This window comes from Scyliorhinus canicula, chromosome 15, assembly GCF_902713615.1.
Source record: "Scyliorhinus canicula chromosome 15, sScyCan1.1, whole genome shotgun sequence".
In the NCBI taxonomy this organism is placed as follows: Eukaryota; Metazoa; Chordata; class Chondrichthyes; order Carcharhiniformes; family Scyliorhinidae; genus Scyliorhinus; species Scyliorhinus canicula.
The window spans coordinates 22269473-22288799 of record NC_052160.1 but is presented as its reverse complement, the minus strand read 5'-3'; the positions used below and the strand labels follow the sequence as shown (position 1 = coordinate 22288799).

General features: G+C 50.9%; 1 protein-coding gene across 1 annotated transcript in view; it reads left to right on the top strand.

Moving 5' to 3' along the window:
• Positions 1 to 19327, top strand: part of fam20cb (FAM20C golgi associated secretory pathway kinase b) — a 114356-nt gene that overhangs the window by 88878 nt on the left and 6151 nt on the right. Inside the window, exons 4-8 of the mRNA XM_038819955.1 lie at positions 8615 to 8707; positions 8820 to 8935; positions 10559 to 10739; positions 12810 to 12919; positions 14542 to 14623. Of these exons, the coding sequence (XP_038675883.1) occupies positions 8615 to 8707; positions 8820 to 8935; positions 10559 to 10739; positions 12810 to 12919; positions 14542 to 14623 (582 nt within the window). The remainder of the gene's footprint in view (positions 1 to 8614; positions 8708 to 8819; positions 8936 to 10558; positions 10740 to 12809; positions 12920 to 14541; positions 14624 to 19327) is intronic.

The following is a 19327-nucleotide window of genomic DNA, read 5'->3' as shown; positions in this document are numbered from 1 at the left end:
TGTCCCCCCCACTCAGTGTCCCCCCCTCCCACTCGTGCCGCCCCCTCCCACTCAGTGTCCCCCCACTACAGTGCCCCCCCCACTCGGAGTCCCTCCCCCACTCAGGTCCCCCCCCCACTCGGTGCCCCCCCCCACTCAGTGTCCCCCCCCCCTCAGTGTCCCCCCCCCACTCGGTGCCCCCCCCTCCCACTCAGTGTCCCCCCCACTCAGTGTCCCCCCCCCACTCGGTGTCCCCCCCCCACTCAGTGTCCCTCCCCCACTCAGTGTCCCCCCAGCACTCGGTGTCCCCCCCCCCACTCAGTGTCCCTCCCCCACTCAGTGTCCCCCCCCACTCGGTGCCCCCCCCCTCCCACTCAGTGCCCCCCCATCCCACTCAGTGTCCCCCCCCCCCACTCGGTGCCCCCCCCACTCAGTGCCCCCCCCACTCGGTGTCCTCCCCCCTCCACCAACTCCCCCCCACCAACTCAGTGCCCCCCCCCACTCGGAGTCCCTCCCCCCCCCCCGGTGCCCCCCCCCCACTCGGAGTCCGTCCCCCCCCCCCACTCAGTGTCCCCCCCCCACTCGGAGTCCCTCCCCCCCCCCCACGCGGAGTCCACCCCCACTCAGTGTCCCCCCCCACTCGGTGTCCCCCCCCCACTCGGTGTCCCCCCCACTCGGTGTCCCCCCCCTCCCACTCAGTGTCCCCCCCCCACTCGGTGCCCCCCCCACTCGGTGTCCCCCCCCACTCAGTGCCCCCCCCACTCAGTGTCCCTCCCCCCTCCCACTCAGTGTCCCTCCCCCCCACTCAGTGTTCCCCCCCCTACTCGGTGTCCTCCCCCACTCGGTGTCCCCCCCTCCCACTCAGTGTCCCCCCCCCCACTCGGTGCCCCCCCCCACTCGGTGTCCCCCCCACTCAGTGTCCCCCCCCACTCAGTGTCCCTCCCCCCTCCCACTCAGTGTCCCTCCCCCCCACTCAGTGTTCCCCCCCCTACTCGGTGTCCTCCCCCCCACCCACCTCCCCCCCCAACTCAGTGCCCCCCCCCCCACTTGGTGCCCCCCCCCACTCAGTGTCCCACCCCCACTCGGAGTCCCTCCCCCCCCCACTCAGTGTCCCACCCCCACTCGGTGTCCCTCCCCCCCCCCCCCCCCACTCAGTGTCCCCCCCCGACCTGCTGCTCAGGTGCAAGTGTATCTCAGCCATGGGGGATTTGGGGGAGGGGGCTTGGGGTTAGACGTATCCCCTCAGTGTTTACGTTGGCAAGTGTTCCAGTGCATGAGTCACAAAACGATAGTGAGCAGGTACATCAATTACATAAGAAGGCAAATGGAAAGCTATCCTTTATAATGTGAGGAATTGAAAAGTAAGAATGTTGGGTGGGATTCTCCGACCCTGGCCAGAGCGAGGGGGTCTGCAGAGCGGAGAATCGGCGTCATTGGGGCCGGCGTGGTCGGCACGGTGCCGGGAGCTGCCCCCCCGGCGATTCTCCGAGTCCCGCCGGCGCCATTCTAACCTGCTGTGAGCCGGCGGGACCTCGGCGTTGAAGGGTCCAGGGGCGGCTTGTGGGGGGGGGGGGGGGGGGGGGGGGGGGGGGTCCGGGCCTCCGATGTGGCCTGGCCCGTGATCAGGACCCACCAATCGGCGGGCCGGCCTCTCTGTGTCCCGGCCTCCTCTACTCCGCGCCAGCGCCTGTTCTCCTGCGCCATGTTGGGTCAGGCTGGGTGGACAAGGCAGACACCGCGCATGCGCGGAAATCACGCCGGTGGGACTGTGCCTGTGTGGGTTTGCGCCGGACACATTGCGCATGTGCGCATCCCCGGCGCAAATTCCACGGCCAGATCAGCAGCTGGACTGGTGTGAACCGCTCCAGTGCCGTGCTGGCCCCTTGTAGCCGCCAGAATTGCTGATCCTGGGGCCGTGTTGACGCCATCAAGAAACGCGGCGGTGTTTCCGACAGTGTCAACACGGATCAGAGAATCCTGCCCGTTATGCCTCAATTGTACCGGACAGTGGCGAGATCTCGGGTTAGATTCTCTGGCGTCCCCGTGGCATGTTTCTGAGTTGTGGGAGGGAGGGGGTCCGCCAGGGGTGGGATCTTCTGGGCCTGTCGCTGTTAATAGAATTTCCCATTGAATCCACCCCATACCACCAGCAAACACATGGTGGGGGCGGGCCAGAGGGACAAGAAGATGCCGCTAGTATGAAAAGCCAGAAGATCTCTTCCGTGTTGTTTTGGACTCTTTGTTTAACGAGGGGTCTCATGGCGGGGGAGGGTGTTTACCTGGACAAGTGAGTTGCCTTAAGAGGGAAGGTTGGAAGACTGGGTTTGTTTCTACTGGAGTTTAGCAATATTGGAGGGTGACTTGATTCTAAAATCCTGAAAGCTATTGGCAAAGTGGACGTTGAAAGGATGTTCCCCCTTGTGGGTGAGCCCAGAACTCGGGGACACTGTTTCAAAATTACGTGTTGCCCTTTCGAGACTGTGTGTAGGAGAATGTTTTTCCCTCAGAGGGTTGTGTCACTTTCTGGAACTTTTGGCCTCAAAAAGCGTTGGAGGCGTTGGAGGTGGGGGGTCACTGAATATATTTCAGCCGGAAGTAGATAGATTCTTGCTAGGCATGGGATCAGAGGTTATCTGGGGCAGATGGGACTGTGGTATTCCGAAAAAACAAATCCACCCTTGATCTTACTAAATGGCAGAGCAGGCTTGAGGGGCCGAATGGCCTACTCCTGCTCCTACTTCATGCGTTTGTCTGTACGTATGCCCGTATCCCTCAACCCACACCTTGGGTGGGATTCTCTCAGCCCGGGGCAGAGCGCAGAATCGGCGCCATTGGCACCGGCGTGGTTGGCGTGGCGCCAATCGGGGGCCGCTCAATGCGGCACCACTCGGGGGCCGCTCAATGCGGCACCAGTCGGGGGCCGCTCAATGCGCCCCCCCTGCCGATTCACGGCCCGGGATGGGCCAAACGTCTGTCATAAAAAACCCGAGTCCCACCGGCGCTGTCCACACCTGCTCTCAGCCGAGAGGGGGAGGTCTGACCCCGGGGGAAGGGGGGGCCTCCAATGTGGCCTGGCCTGCGATCAGGCTGGCCTCTCTGGCTGGGGGCCTCCTTTCTTCCACGTCAGCCCCTGTAGCCCTGCGCCATGTTGCGTCGGGGCCGGCGCGTTGAAGCGAGCCACTGCGCCTGGCGCCCAGTTGACGACAGGAACAGCAGCTGGAGCGCCGTACATCGCTCCAGTGCCGTGCTGGCCCCCTGTAGGGGCCAGAATTGCTGATCCTGAGGCCGTGTTGACGCCGTCGAGAAACGCGACGGTGTTTCCGACGGTGTCAACACTTCGCCTTAGGACACAGAATCCCACCCCTTGGCCTTGTGTGGCCTTTGAACCCCTGCACTCTTTAGATTGAGAGAGGACAGGATTGAGCCAAATCCATGCAGCAGAGCTCTCAATAAAGCGAGGAGCAGAGCCGAACATGTTGAATATTCAGTGACGTAGACAGAGACAGTACTTTGTGTTCTGTTCGGTTAAGAAATAACTTTGGTTGGACATTGTAACCACAAGTATGACTGGAGCCTGTTTCCACCAAAACAGCACAGAACAGACTCTTCCAATATTATCAACTGCCTGCTGGAAAAACAGCCCAACTTTATTATTCAGCCGAGTCATTCTGTTTAAAATGAGAGTCAGTGACAAAGGGTGAACCAACTATTTAATCCCCCAGACTCATCCCTCCACTTACCTTTCAGTTCAGGTGTAACAAATCTCTGATTTACTTTTGCTACATCAAAGTTAAAGTTTTACAGGAGAATAAATCGTACTGCGCGTTTGATACTTGCCCAATTGCACAGTCTGTTCATCAGTGTTTGGTGTTATTTATTAGTATATTAACGTCAGCTTCTAAACTTTTCTTTGGAGAACTTTTGCCCTACTACCTGTGAGTTCAGTGAGTTTTGACGGCTCAGTTAGTTTTCTTGAACTTCAGGCCTGTTCATTCATGCTGTGGGGGACGTCCTTCCAGGAAATGATGCTGCCGCCTGCGTCAATTTCACAACCCCATTCATCAGGGAGCATTCGGCAACACAGGGAAATCTGCACACAGGCAAGATTCACACACACGCAGACGCACACACATATGTATATACACAGTAACTGCACAGAGGGGAAGTGTGCCCCCCCCAGTACACAGCTACACCGACCCGACTGTTCATGAAAGAGCCCCACAGCAAAGCTGGCTGCGGTGCCTCAATATCACCACCTTGTGGGGCATTGCATCTTTAAATCCCCTCTCTCCCTCTCCTGAAGGCAGACTGGCAGCCGGGGCGTCAGAGTGGGGTTCCAACTTGGTCGAGGACAGCTCAGCCAGCACAGTCCCTCGCCCTGGCTCAGCATCACACTCGAGGAAGCAGTTGGATGGACACATCCAGATCTGGAGATATTTAAAGTCACAGCTTGCTTGGGCCACCAGTTTGAATTTAAAGAAGCACCTGGCCTTATCCAGTGCCTTTGGCAACATGGTGACATTCCAACACCGATGGAGTATTTTTGAAATTCAGTCACTGGTGTGATATGGAAAGCCCTGCAGCCATTTTGCACTCAGCAGCTTTCCATAAACATCAATGTGGGAAAATAACCTGATTTTCATCGATGTTGTTTGAGGGGAAAAATATTGACCCAGGCAATCTCTTCAAAATAGCATCGTCGGGACCTTCCCATTCACCAGAGAGGACAGGCAGGACCTTGGTTTAATGTCTTAACTGAAAGACAACACATCTGACAGTGCAGCACTCCCTCACTACCGGCACCAGGAGTGTTAGGTTTTATACTCATGTCTCTCGAGTTGAGCTTGAACCCATGACCTTCTGACTCAGAGAGACAGAGAGAGCTACAACTGACATCACTTAATTATGTTGCAGTAAATCTTCAAACATAGCAACTTCCCACAGTGGGACAATGACTTGGAAACTATTGTGCAGTGCTGGGGAAAAAAGTAATTAACATGAAGTTGTGACCATCATTTTCCAATGACCACATCTTGAAAGACAACATGCTCCATTTCCCAATTTATATCCAGCCACGGAAATAAGTGTAACTCATGGATCCTATCCCAATGTAACCAAACAGCACTTCGAAACCCGTCAGTATCCCCCCCCCCCCCCCCCCCCAAGAAAGGTTTCTGGTTTAGCACAGGGCTAAATCGCTGGCTTTGAAAGCAGACCAAGGCAGGCCAGCAGCATGGGTTCAATTCCCGTACCAGCCTCCCCGAACAGGCGCCAGAATGTGGTGACGAGGGGCTTTTCACAGTAACGCCATTTGAAGCCTACTTGTGACAATAAGCGATTTTCATTTCTTTGAACTCCCGCTCACTTGTCCTTAGAGTTGCCAACTCTGGTTGGATGGATTCCTGGGGATGTCATTGTATGTCTTCCTGTCTCCCACCGCCCTGCCATTGGTTGCCAATGTCAGGTGCTCCGCCTTCCCATGACCAAAGGACAGATTCCACCCAATCCGATTGGGCGATTCTCGACGACCAGTCAATCCAGCCCCCACCCCCGTCCAAAGATTTATAATCAGTAAGCGGAGGTCTTCAAAATTCGTTTTGACAAACTTTCACAAATTCTGGATGCCCCTTACGATTTTGTGAATGCTAATCATGGGCCGCTGTTTGAAGATTGGATTGGATTGGATTTGTTTATTGTCACGTGTACCGAGGTACAGTGAAATGTATTTTTCTGCAAGCAGCTCAACAGATCATTCAGTACATGGGAAGAAAAGGGAATTAAACCAAATTCAAGAAAATACATAATAGGGCAACACAAGATATACAATGTAACGACATAAGCATTGGCATTGGATGAAGCATACAGGGTGTAGTGTTAATGAGGTCAGTCCAGAAGAGGGTCATTTAGGAGTCTGGTGACAGTGGGGAAGAAGCTGTTTTTGAGTCTGTTTGTGCGTGTTCTCAGACTTCTATATCTCCTGCCCGATGGAAGGAGTTGGAAGAGTGAGTAAGCCGGGTGGGAGGGATCATTGATTATGCTGCCCGCTTTCCCCCGGCAGCGGGAGGTGTAGATGGAGTCCCTGGATGGGAGGCAGGTTCGTGTGATGGACTGGGCGGTATTCACGACTCTCTGAAGTTCCTTGCGGTCCTGGGCCGAGCAGGTGCCATACCAGGCTGTGATGCAGCCCGATAGGATGCTTTCTATAGTGCATCTGTAAAAGTTGGTAAGGGTTAATGTGGACATGCCAAACTTCCTTAGTTTCCTGAGGAAGTATAGGCGCTGTTGTGCTTTCTTGGTGGTAGCGTCGACGTGAGTGGACCAGGGCAGATTTTTGGTGATGTGCACCCCTAGGAATTTGAAACTGCTAACCATCTCCACCTCGGCCCCGTTGATGCTGACAGGGGTGTGTACAGTACTTTGCTTCCTGAAGTCGATGCCAGTTTTGCTGGCATTGAGGGAGAGATTGTTGTTGTTACACCACTACACTAGGTTCTCTATCTCCCTCCTGCATTCTGATGATCAGGGTGTCCAGTGTTTATCCTTCAGTCAGCGTAACAAGAAAAGATCATCTGCTCATTGTCACCTTGCTGTGTGCGGGATCTTGCTGTGCACAAGTTGACTGCTGCATTTTCCTACATTACAGCACCTCAAAAGTGTTCGAAATTGGCCAAAAAGCACTTTGGGGACACCCCGTAGGTTGAGAAAGGCGGTATATAAATGCAAATTCCTCCTTCCTTTCTAATCTGGTGCATTTATGGAGTGGGAATTGGCCTCTACCATCCCATTGGGCACGTTTTTGGGGCCTACAAAACCACGGGGCTGAGGAAGCCTGAGCTGTACATGGGGCGCTGGCAAAGCCCCTATGTGTACACCCCTCATTCCTGCACGCTGTCTCTGAAACCCCATCACACACACAGGACACCAGCCCCCTGCCTTGCTAATCGCGTTCAGCCTGGGCCCACCAGTCAAACACTCCTCCAGCGGAGTAAGCTTCACACCACATGGTGGCTTTCACAGTCAGTGCTTGTCGAAATTTACCAAAGCATCTCATGCGTTTTGTTCGTTCAGAAATTATATATTTGGATGCTGCACGAAAAGACTCAATTCAATTAATCTGACGGAAACCTATTATTTTCTCACTGACATGTCTCGGGCCATATTCATTAAATTAAGAATTAAAAGAGCAATTACTATAGCCGTGACGATTTGCAATTACGGATGCTCCTGTTGTGAATTTGACATTTGGCCCACTATTACCGTACAGGGGGGAACTTGGCTAGTATGAATACTGATGATAAGGATATGAATATTCAGAATAATATTCACTGACAATGGATCTCATTTCATTTTCTCAGCTGGTGGAAGGGTTTTCTCCACCCCTCTATAATTGTGATTCTGCCTCACAGACCTGTTCTCGTTCTCCAGCTTCTCATCCCTCGCCGAGATTTCCAAACATGTCAATTACTGGGGTGGCCAGGCTGCTGGGCAGGCCAAAGGCCTCCTGCGTTCTCTCACATGGCCCCTAGTCGGATGCCAACAGTGTGCTCAGAGGGCAGCATGCTCAGTTTGAAAGTCAGAGTTGTCCTGGGAGCATATCCAACCACAGTGACTTGAGCACCAAATGTAAGTCAACACTCCAGCGCAGTACTGAGGGAGTGCTGCACTGTCGACGGTGCCATCACTCAGAATAGGCGCCACGCCTTCCCCCTCAAGTGGATGCAATCGAACCCATTGCCACCATTTTGAAGGGGAGTGAAGGGAATCTCCTCAGTTCTCCCGGTCAATATTCACCCCACAATCAACACGAGGACACCAGGTTATTTAGACATCATCACATTGCTGTTTTGGGAGTTTGCTGTGTGGGAATTGGCAGCTGTTTCCTACATCACAACAATGGCCACCTTTCACAAAGTGCTTGACTGGGTGGAAAGCGCTTTGGGACACACCTGAGGTCATGGAAGGCACAAAAGAAATGCAGGTTCTTTTTTTCTTGACAAATTGTAACAGTTAAATGGTGTTTGGTTTGCTTCCCTAGCACCTGAGAACTGGCAACCTTAGAAAGCTCAACTCTTCCTTATTCCAGTAGAATGCAAATAGATTGGCTTGGAGCTTCTGAGGGGAAAGACGGCCACCGCGCATGCACGGGTTCATGCCGTCAGCGTCATGACGTCAGCTGCGCATGCGCGGGTTGGAGCCGGCCAACCTGCGCATGCACGGCTGGCGTCATTAGGCGCGGCGGTTGCATCATTCTCGGCGCGACGCCCCCGCGGCCGAGATTTACGGAGCGCCGCTCCTAGCCCCGCCGGGAGGGGAGAATAGGGGGCGAGGAGCGGCCTCCGAGGCCGTCGTGAAACTCGGCCGAGTTCACGACGGCCCTCCCGATTTTTCCCGGGAGCGGAGAATTCCGCCCAATGTCTTTTGAGGAAGGAAATCTGCCATTCTTACCTGGTCTGGCCCAGGTGTCACTCCAACCTTAACTGAAAAACGGCATTGGAACCACTCAGCCTCGGCCCCGTTCTAAAAGGTGACCCACTCCCCGAGAGGAATTAGAGATGGAAATCAGGAATATTGGCCTTGCCAGTGGTGTCCACATCCTGTGAATGAAAACAACCCTAAACCTGCTCTTCTTTTCCAGGCAAACCAGAGAGCAGGAAACGCCGCCCGATTTCTTTTACTTCTCTGATTACGAGCGACACAACTCGGAGATTGCTGCTTTCCACCTGGACAGGTAAGTTTGCCAGTGGAAGAAAGAATATTCTAGATTGCTCCTGTGCTCTCATTGTGGTTTAACGTTCTGGCTTTTTGCACCCCATCACCCCCTCCCCCCACCCGCCCCAAAGAATTCTGGATTTTCGACGTGTGCCGCCTGTGGCCGGAAGGCTGGTCAACATGACCAGAGAAATCAGAGACTTGACTCGTGACAAGAAGCTGTGGCGAACATTCTTCATCTCGCCAGGTAAGGAAGCTGACTTCATGGGGCCGGCACTCCCACTTCAGCCCTCCACGGTGCATCATTCAACAACAAAGCTCCTCCCACGAGGGGCCAATCAATGGGCCGACACTTGGCGGGTCACGGAGGAGGGGTCAAATGGCTCCCACGGTCACATGGTGTGCAACACCACTAGCTTAACCTGCAGAGAGTTGTGGGGCCAAAATCCAGCTCCGGAACCCTGAGCACACAACCTCGGCTAACTCTGGAACGACTCTATTCAGCTGTGACTGCCCCATTAGGATGGCAAAATTCAACTCCATTGAGAGGTTAGGCTGAGGTGGAAAGTGGCACGGCAGCACAGCGGGGGCGGCACCATAGCACAGTGGTTAGCACTGTTGCTTCACAGCTTTGATTCCCGGCTTGGGTCACACTGTGCGGAGTCTGCACGTTTTCCCTGTGTCGGCGTGGGTTTCCTCCGGGTGCTCCGGTTTCCTCCCACAGTCCAAAGATGTGCAGGTTAGGTGGATTGGCATTGCTAAATTGCCCTTAGTGTCCAAAAAAGGGTAGGGGGGATTACTGGATTACGGGGATACGGTGGAGGTGTGGGTTCAAATAGGGTGCTCTTCCCAAGAGCTGGTGCAGACTCGATGGGCCGAATGGTCTCCTTCTGCACTGTAAATTCTATGATCCTAGTCCAGCGGGTGGGGGTGGAGGGAGGGGCGCAGGAGACTCCCCTGAGATTCAGATTGAGCTTCGCCGCAGGGTCAAGCAGAGCTTTATGCTGCAGCCAGCCATGTTGAACCTCACAGAGGGACATTGGGTGCAGTGTCAGTGTTTTGCCCGTGGGTTCAAAGGCACAGCAGCCTTACAGGCAGTCATGTCTACTGAAAATTAGATTCTGTTTGTTCCGGACATTTCCTGCCATTCAGGATTATTTGAAAGTGTTAATGGAGGCTGAGCCCTTTGCTCAGACAGAAGTGTTGGTGACCACAAGACGATGCTGCAGATCAGAGCTTCAAGCTAACAGTGAGAGAGACTACCTGCTTGAGGATCACCTGACACTATTCTGTTCAGTCTTGCACATAATTGAACACTTTTCCCCAAGGATCGCATCTGACAAATTTCATACCCAACGCCCCAGACACCTGCGATTCCCTTGAACCAGGCAACTTGAGTGTAACTTGTATCAAGTCCCAATCGCCCACATGGTGGTGGTGGGGTGTCTGAGGGTGAGTAGAGGCAGAGACCTTCACTGTATTTAAGAAACTCTTGCATTTCCACTTGAGGTACTGTAACTTACAGGGCTGAGAAATGGGGATAGCCTGGGTAGCTCTTCACTGGCCAGAATGGCCACGAGGGGCCGAATGGACTCCTTGGGTGGGATTCTCCTCTTCCCCAGTTACGTGCCTCTCAGCGGTGGGAGGTTTCCTGGCGGCGGGAATCTGTCTTCCCGTGGCTTGTCAATGAGATTTCCCATTGAAACCATCCCACACCGCCGGGAAACCCGCTGGCGTGGGTGCGCTGCCGGCGGGAAACGTAAATCTCGACAGTCGGAGAATTCCGGAGTCCTGCTGTGCAGTAAATATTTCTATGTTCTGTGCCTTGTTGCTGCTGAATGTGTTTGTACATCTCTCTTTCTTCCTCCAGCCAACAATGTGTGTTTCTATGGAGAGTGTTCCTATTACTGTTCCACCGAGCATGCCCTGTGTGGGAAGCCTGACCAGATCGAGGGATCGCTGGCTGCTTTCCTACCTGACCTAACACTGGCCAAAAGGAAAACCTGGAGGAATCCATGGCGACGGTCATACCATAAACGCAAGAGAGCTGAGTAAGTTTGAGTGAGAGCGGATTGTTAAAGGGTCAGAGGCCCTTTAAAGAACTGAATATGTTTGTGTAAGGGAAGATTGTTAAAGGGACAAAGGCCCTTTAAAGAACGGAACAAATTTGTGTACAGGCAGATTGTTAAAGGGACAGAGGCTCTTTAAGGTTCCATGTTAAAGCAGCTTGTTAAAAGGATATCAGCTCTTTGAACAATCATCGCAAGGGGACAGTAGGTCTGCGGTTGACTGGATTGGTCGAAGAAGTGGTGCCTCTTTAAAAATTGGATTGACAGATTCACCACCCTCTTAACCACCTCAACCTATCCAGAGCTGGAAAACGGTCAGGAATATGAGATGAACTCTTATATACGGTTATTCGGTAAATGAAAAAGCCCTGGGGAAAATTGATGTACAGAGAGATCTGGGAGTTCAGGTCCATTGTACCCTGAAGGTGGCAACGCAGGTCGATAGAGTGGTCAAGAAGGCATACAGCATGCTTTCCTTCATCGGACGGGGTATTGAGTACAAGAGTCGGCAGGTCATGTTACAGTTGTATAGGACTTTGGTTCGGCCACATTTGGAATACTGCGTACAGTTCTGGTCGCCACATTACCAGAAGGATGTGGATGCTTTGGAGAGGGTGCAGAGGAAGTTCACCAGGATGTTGCCTGGTATGGAGGGTGCTAGCTATGAAGAGAGGTTGAGTAGATTAGGATTATTTTCATCAGAAAGACGGAGGTTGAGGGGGGACCTCATTGAGGTCTACAAAATCATGAGAGGTATAGACAAGGTGGATAGCAAGAAGCTTTTTCCCAGAGCGGGGTACCCAATTACTAGGGGTCATGAGTTCAAGGTGAGAGGGGGAAAGATTTAAGGGAGATATGCGTGGAAAGTTCATTACGCAGAGAGTGGTGGGTGCCTGGAACGCATTGCCGGCGGAGGTGTTAGAGGCGGGCACGATAGCGTCATTTAAGATGTATCTAGACAAATACATGAATGGGCAGGGAGCAGAGGGATACAGATCCTTAGAAAATAGGTGACAGTTTTAGATAGAGGATCTGGATCGGCGCAGGCTTGGAGGGCCGAAGGGCCTGTTCCTGTGCTGTAATTTTTCTTTGTTCTTTGTTGTTGCTGTGTAATGCTTTCTGATTGGCCACCTAACTGAGGAACTTTTTCAAACTTTTTTTGAAATCTGTCTCCACTGCGTTTAACGTGCTCAACAGAAATTCCTTCAAAGGACTACTGAACAATTGACCAACCACAATCCGTTCTTTAGGAATCCCGTCCTTCACTCATATTTTTCCAAATGCTTAGTAATTTCACCTGGGATATGGACAGGGAGTTAGGGTCAAACTGATGCCATTCTCAGAAAGCACACCCAAGCTCCCTCCTTCAAGCAACCTTTCATTCTGAAACTATCCAGCAGCAATGTCCTTAATGTAATAAAACATCCCGAGGCCATTCCCGGAAGTGTTTATCGAGCAAAATTTGATGCTGAGCCCAGAAGGGGATAGTAGGACATGTGACTAGAAACCTGGTCAAAGTCTGCAGGTTAGAGGAGAGCGAGGGGTAATCCAACTGATCGTTGAATCCTCTGACTCCAAGACAGATGATTGGAGATATAGGATGGAATTTACCGGCTGTTAACGCTGGTGGGATATTCCGGTCCCACCGACGGTGCACGGGTTTCCCGGCGTTGAGAGGTGCCGTCAACGGGAATCCCGTTGACAATGGCGGGACCAGAAAATCCCGCTGGCGGGCCGCCTCCGTCGGTGAAAAACACGGCGGGTTGCTCAGTAAATCCTACCCAGTATCCACAAAATAGGGAATTAAGGTTGAAATGCACAAGCTTCAGGCTTGGCTGTTGTGACGCAGACTGCTGTCTGTTTCAATAGATCCCAGGGTCAACTGCCTGGAACGTTGCTGTTAAGTGCTGGGATAAATGGGGACATTATTATCACCCGGTGATTGCTTCCGTTCAGGAAGGTTAGCGGAGAGGTGACGAAGCACTAGGATCTCGCGCACTGCACAATGGTAGGGCACCCTTTTACAGAAGCTCTCTGCTTCTTTTCCAACAGGTGGGAGGTCGATCCTGACTATTGCGAGGAAGTCAAACAGACTGCCCCTTACAACAGCGGCACCCGTCTCCTCGATCTCATCGACATGACTATTTTTGACTTTCTGATGGGTAAGTTAAGTTTGCTCGGCTTGAGAAGTCAGGGAGAAATAAACACTTGCGATCCCATGGCAGCTTTCACGGCAGCCCGAAGCACTTTCCAGCCAATGGAGTACTTTTGCAGGGTAGTCGCTGCTGCAATGTGGAAAACATGGCAGCCAATTAGCGCATAGCAAACTCCCACAAACAGCAACGTGATAATGACCAGATAATCTGTTGATTGAGGGATAAATGTTGGCACGGTGCATCAGCGGGAACCCCTCCCCCTCCCCCACGGCCTCTCTTCAACATAGCAGAGGAGTGTTTTAGCCCCAGCCAGAAGGGAAGACCACACCTCAGTCAGTGTAAATGGGAGTGTCAGCCTCGATTTTCAGACCTCAAGAGCTGGGATAAGGAAGTCCAAACAAGGACAGCGCGGTGGCGTAGTGGTTAGCACCGCTGCCTCACGGTGCAGAGGTCCCAGGTTCGATCTCAGCTCTGGGTCACTCTCCGTGTGGAGTTCGCACATTCTCCCCCTATTTGTGTGGGTTTCGCCCCCGCAACCCGAAGATGTGCAAGGTAGGTGGATTGGCCACGCTAAATCACCCCTTAAATGGAAAAAATTAATTGGGTACTCTAAATTTATTTTTAAAAAAGGAAGTCCAAACATTTTGACTCGGGGCTGAACATACGGCCCACTCAGAAATGGCTCCAGCGTTTGGGAAGGCCTTGGTACTCTGTTGGTGAAGGCAGTAGACACGGACAATGCAGGTTTGATTCTCAATCTGTGCTAAGTCAGTTGATCACACTCAGAACACAAGAACAGGAGGAGGCCATTCAGCCCCTCAAACCTGTTCCGCCATGCAATGAAATAATGGCTGATCCCAATCTTGACTTCATTTACCGGCCTTTTTTCCATAACCTTTAATCCTAACATTACTAACATCTATCTACCTCAGTTCCAAAGTTTTCAATTCACCCACAGATTCAATAGCTTTCTGGGTGGGGTTGCCAACCCTCCAGGATTGCCCTGGAGTCCCCAAGGATTGAAGATGAATCTCCAGGACGTTACTGCAAGCAAAGCCCAGGAGAAAAGTCAAAGGAGCTTGAAAGCAAATTGTGTGGCTTTTGTTTCATTTCCTCTGAGCACCTTATTAGTTGTAAAAAAAACAAAATACCTGAGTTGAGAAAATCGGGCTGATCGACAGTCAAGCAACATCCAATCAGGCAATTGTGTGTCCTTTCCATTTGCAAGGGAAGGTGGGGGTTCCATAATGATGTGCGCGCTGGGCAACCAATCATAGGGGTGGAGCAATTGGCAGTAAGTAATGTGATGAATCCTCCAGGAATTTGTCCAGAGTTGGCAACCCCGGATGGCGGTCAAGGGGCTACAATTGGGGCTGGGCAGAACAAGCTGCATTCCCAATCCCAATCCGTGTCCAGTAATTCCTTTTGGAAAATCGGATGGGATTGAGCTTGTCCTGAGAGCCACTCCCTCCCACCAACACCCATTGTCTGGGCTCGCTTTGCAGGAAGGACAGGCCCCAGAATGAGGCAGGCAGTGGGACTAGGCCAGGAATGGTCTCCGTGGTGTCAAGCAGGTCACACACTGACTGCACACAGGCTGATTGCTTTCCTCCTCCTTCCACTCACAGGAAATATGGATCGGCACCATTACGAAACTTTTGAAAAGTTTGGAAATGATTCATTTATTATTCATTTGGATAATGGACGAGGGTAAGGATCAAGCTTTCTGATTGAATTAGTATAAATACACGGGTAAATGTGTACATGCGTTTATGTATGTGTGTGAATGTGTGCATTTGTGTTTAAGCATGGGTGCATGCATGTTTGAGCATGTGTGCGTGAGCGGGTACTCATGAGCATGTGTACATGTGTGCTTGAGCACGTGTACCTGGGAGCATACGTGAGCACTTGTGCATGTGTGTTTGAGCATGTGTGCATGCATGTTTGAGCGTGTGTTTGAGCATGTGTGTATGGGTGTGTACTCATGAGCATGTGTGTACTTGAGCATATGTGCATGAGTGCGTACTCATCAGCACATGTGTGTTTGAACATGTGAGTGTTTGAGCATGTATGTATATATATTTTAACATGATTTATAAAGATACAGGGAATCCATACCAAGTAAAATAAGAACAACCTTTTATTTACAAGAACGATATATACACCACTTGGTAGATCCATACCGGGTTCCTCACTGTCGGTGCCTTACTGGCCAACCTTAAATACATTGGTTAATTGAGATACCCCACTCCTAGCGGGAAAGCTCCTACTGCGTTGGGGCACGGGGAAGGCAAGTATTCCCACCCCGTAGATCCCGTGCAGGATAGTACAAGTGTTGAGCACTTGTGTGTGAGTGTTTGAACACGTGTGTGAGAGTGTGTACTCATGAGCATGTGTGAATTTGTGCTTGAGTATGCGTGTGTGTATTTGTGCATGTATGTTTAAGCATTTGGATGCATGTGTGTTTCCACACGTGTGTGTTTGAGTGCATATATGTTTGAGCATATGTGCATGAGTGCTCGAGTATGCGTGTGAGTATTTGTGCATGTATGTTTAAGCATTTGGGCGCATGTGTGTTTCCACATGTGTGTGTTTGAGTGCATATATGTTTGAGCATGTGTATGTGTTGGAGCATACGTGCATGAATGCGTACTCATGAGCATGTGTGCACTTGTGTTTCAGCATGTGTGCGTGTATTTAAGCATGTGTTTGAGCACATGTGCATGGGTTTGAGCACATTTGTGGGTTTGAGCACATGTGCGTGCGTGGGTTTAAACATGTGTTCATGTGTACATGTGTGTTTGAGCATATGTGCATGTGTTTGAGCGAGCATGTGTGCGTGTGTGTTTAAGCATGTCTGTTTCAGCACATGTTTCAGTGTGTGTGTGTTTTAGCATGTGTGCGTGTGTTTGAGCATGTGTGTGTATGTTTGAGCACATGCGCGTTTGTGTGTGTTTGAGCATGTGTGCATGTGTTTGAGCACGTGTGTTTGAGCACAGCACATGTGTGTGTGTTTGAGCACAGCGCGTGTGTGTGTGTTTGAGCACATGTGTGTTTGAGCATGTGTGTGTGTTTGAGCGAATACGTGTGTGTGTATGAACACGCATGTCTGCTTGAGCATGTGTGCATGTGCATGAGCACATGTGTGCATCTGAGCATGTGTGCATGTGTTTGAGCATGTGTGTTTGAGTATTTGGGCACTTGTGCATGTGTGTTTGAGCATGTGTGTTTGGGCATGCATGCATGTGTTTGGACAAATGTGCGTGTGTGTTTGAGCGCTTGTGTTTGAGCATGTGTGTGTGAGTATTTGGGCACATGTGCACATGTGTTTAAGTATGTACTCCTGAGCATGTGTTCATTTGTGTTTGAGCATATGTGCATTTGAACAAGTGTGTGTGTGTTTGAGCATGTGTGTGTTTGAGCATGTGTGTGTTTGAGCACGTGTGTGTTTGAGATGTGTGCATTTGAATAAGTGTGTTGTGTGTGAGTCCACACATGTGTGTTCATGTACCTAAGTGTCTGGGTGTCCAAGAATGTTGACATAACTGTTTAACTATTATACCGATTCTGCTTTAGTTACAGTTTACCTCCAAAAGTCTGTAAAATCTAGAACACAAAGATTGGTGAATGCAGCCACCCTGTGTGATACAGGAAAGTCCCGTGTTCAATTGGCAGGTTGTGCTGAGCGAGCAGCTCAAGGCAAGACATTGAGAGGATTCTTCTTTCTTTGAAAGATTAAAATTCTCATGGTGGAGCTGGGCTGTGGCTGATCAGAGCTTTCTTGACCCTCCATCCCGCTGATAGCAGCAACGTTTCCCGTCACGATCCAGTCACAATATTCTGGCCTGAATCTTGATGCTGAGAAAGTTAATCATACTGTTCATGAGTCTACTGCCCTGAGGGTTGGACAGCGCTGCCCCAAGCACTCCCCGAGTGTGTGCAGAATTACGCCCCAGAGTCCGACGGCAGGGGCTGCTTCTCAAACCATGCTTCGAGGGAAAGTCTCTGCACACTTAATCCATCACTTGCAACGCAACAGGAACCAGCGCTGCAAATTGCTGGTTTAAAAATAGCTGCCGAGGCCGATTTATTCACTGAGGCCTTGGGCGCTGAGGTAGAGCTATTTCCTCACTGAACGATGTCCCATAATAATAATATTAGTGTCACAAGTGGGCTCACTTTCCTCACGAAGCACAGGCAGCACACGAAGGCTGGGTGTTGATCAGCAACACTGGCGGGAGCCTCCAGTACCTAAATTAGTGAGATGCCCAAGCCCGCAGCTGATTAAAGGCTGCTTGGTCTCATCAGCTGAGAGCAGAGCTGGTTGTCTGATGTCTCTCTGGCATCCACAGCTTGTCAATCCTGCATCGAACTGCAGCAACAGACTCTGTCTGCCCGAGAGACGTTCGACAGGCAGAGCGTACAAAAGTGAGGAAATTTTTTTTTAAAAATCAATCCCCACTCAGTCCTTCAGTGGGATTATTGCACCCAATTCCGGGCGCTAACCTTTTTTTAGGGCGTTGTCAAGGTCTTGGGGAGGACGCAGAGGGGTTTTAGAAAGAAAGGACTTGAAATGATGTGGTGCCCAGGACGTCACTAAGCATTTCACAGGCAGTGAGGTATTTTTTGAAGTGGAGTCGCTGTTGTCATGTCGGCGACACGGCAGCCAATTTGTGCACAGCAAGCTCCCACAGACAGCAAGGCAATAAGTACCCGACCTTCAGCGTGGGAATATCTGAAATCAAGAGTAGATCAGGCAGCCTGGGATCATGTCCCACATTAGCTGGAACTAAAGCTACTCCCACATGGTCTTGAGCAGAGTAAGTCTGTTGCAAAGGCCAGCTTCAGGATTCATGAGCAATCAATGGTCTAACATCAGGCACCCAGCTATATTTGTTGATGTTGGCGGAGGGATAAATTTGGTCAGGACGCCAGACAGAGCTCTTCTCCAAAATAGCGCAGTGGGATTGTTTATCTCCACCTGCGAGCGGGGAAAACAAGGAAGACAAGCTGAATTCCGACAAAGCAGTACAGGGAGTGTCAGGCTGGATTATTTGCTGAACTTTCGGAGTAGGGTTATGAAGGGACATTTCGTAGAAGCATTCAAAATTATTAGGGGTTTTGTAGGGGCAGATAGATAGGAACTGTTTTCGCAGTAGTGAGTGAGAATGAGAGTGGGCGAGTTAATGCGGTGTTTTATTCACTAACCTGGCCACAGATCCAAAAAGCCTTTACATCAACCTGTACTGAACCACAGGAGCTGCGTTAGCCTCTCTGTCTGAATACTGAATGACTGTTACCACATTTAGCTTACCTGATTGAAGCCTTCAAGATTAAATGAAGGGGACTGACAAAGCAGATCGATAACGCATTGTTTATCGGTGCAAAGCTTTCAAATTCAATGACCAGGAAGTTTAAAAAGATAGTAAACCAAGTGGGACATGTTTTGAGAAAAGGGCAATAGGTTTATGGAGTAGATTACTAAGGGAAGCAAGATGGTTTCCAGGAGATATTGAAGAGCTTACAAGCTGTACTTCTGAAGAGGGAGAGCGAGGGAACAGCACTGTGGGTGCACCTACACGCATGGACTGCAGCAGTTCAAGGCAGCCCACCACCGCCTTCTCAAGGGCAATTAGGGATGGGCAATAAATGTTGGTCCAGCCAGGGACACCCGCAGCCTGTGGAAGAATTAAAAGAGAGGGAATGAAGGACATTGGGTGTGAATTCAGTCTGCACTCGCAGGACAGTACTTTGCTTCCTGGCAGTCTGCATGCTGGTTTAGTGACTTCAGCTGCCTGAATTGTGTGTGTTAGCGCTTGCGTCATCTCAACCAGGAAGACTGTTGTGTAAACTGAGAGGAATGTGAATATAGTTGTGTGAACTGTGCAGAGTGTTAATGCTGGATGCTTTGTGAACTGTGAGGAGGGTATAGACACTCTGATGTGTCAAAGATGTGTCTTAGCGCTGTGTGTTTAATGAACCAAGAGGAATGTTAATACTACACGTTGCCTGAACACTGCGCATTTAGCATTGAAGTACCATTACAGCCTCGAATGATGGAAAAAGGGACGTATAGATTGTAACAGATTTCAAATGCATTGCAAAACTTGACAGTGGCCATACAATGTTTTCAAGGTCTCACGCAGTGTCTTGTGGCACAGTGGTAGCAACCCTACCTCTGGACTAGAAGCCCCAGGTTCAGGTCCATCGCCAGGACTTGTTGGCCACGGAAGGAGGGTTCATAACGGGCTGACAATCAGCTCGGGAATCCATCCACCACTTTCCCACTATTTCAAAGAAAAGTGCGTGTGTGAAGATACACTTTTTTTAAAAAATAAAGCGCAGTATTCGCGAGCTTGCAATACAGTATGTCAGTTGCCAATGTGTACATGTCACAACCTCTTTTATTCAAAT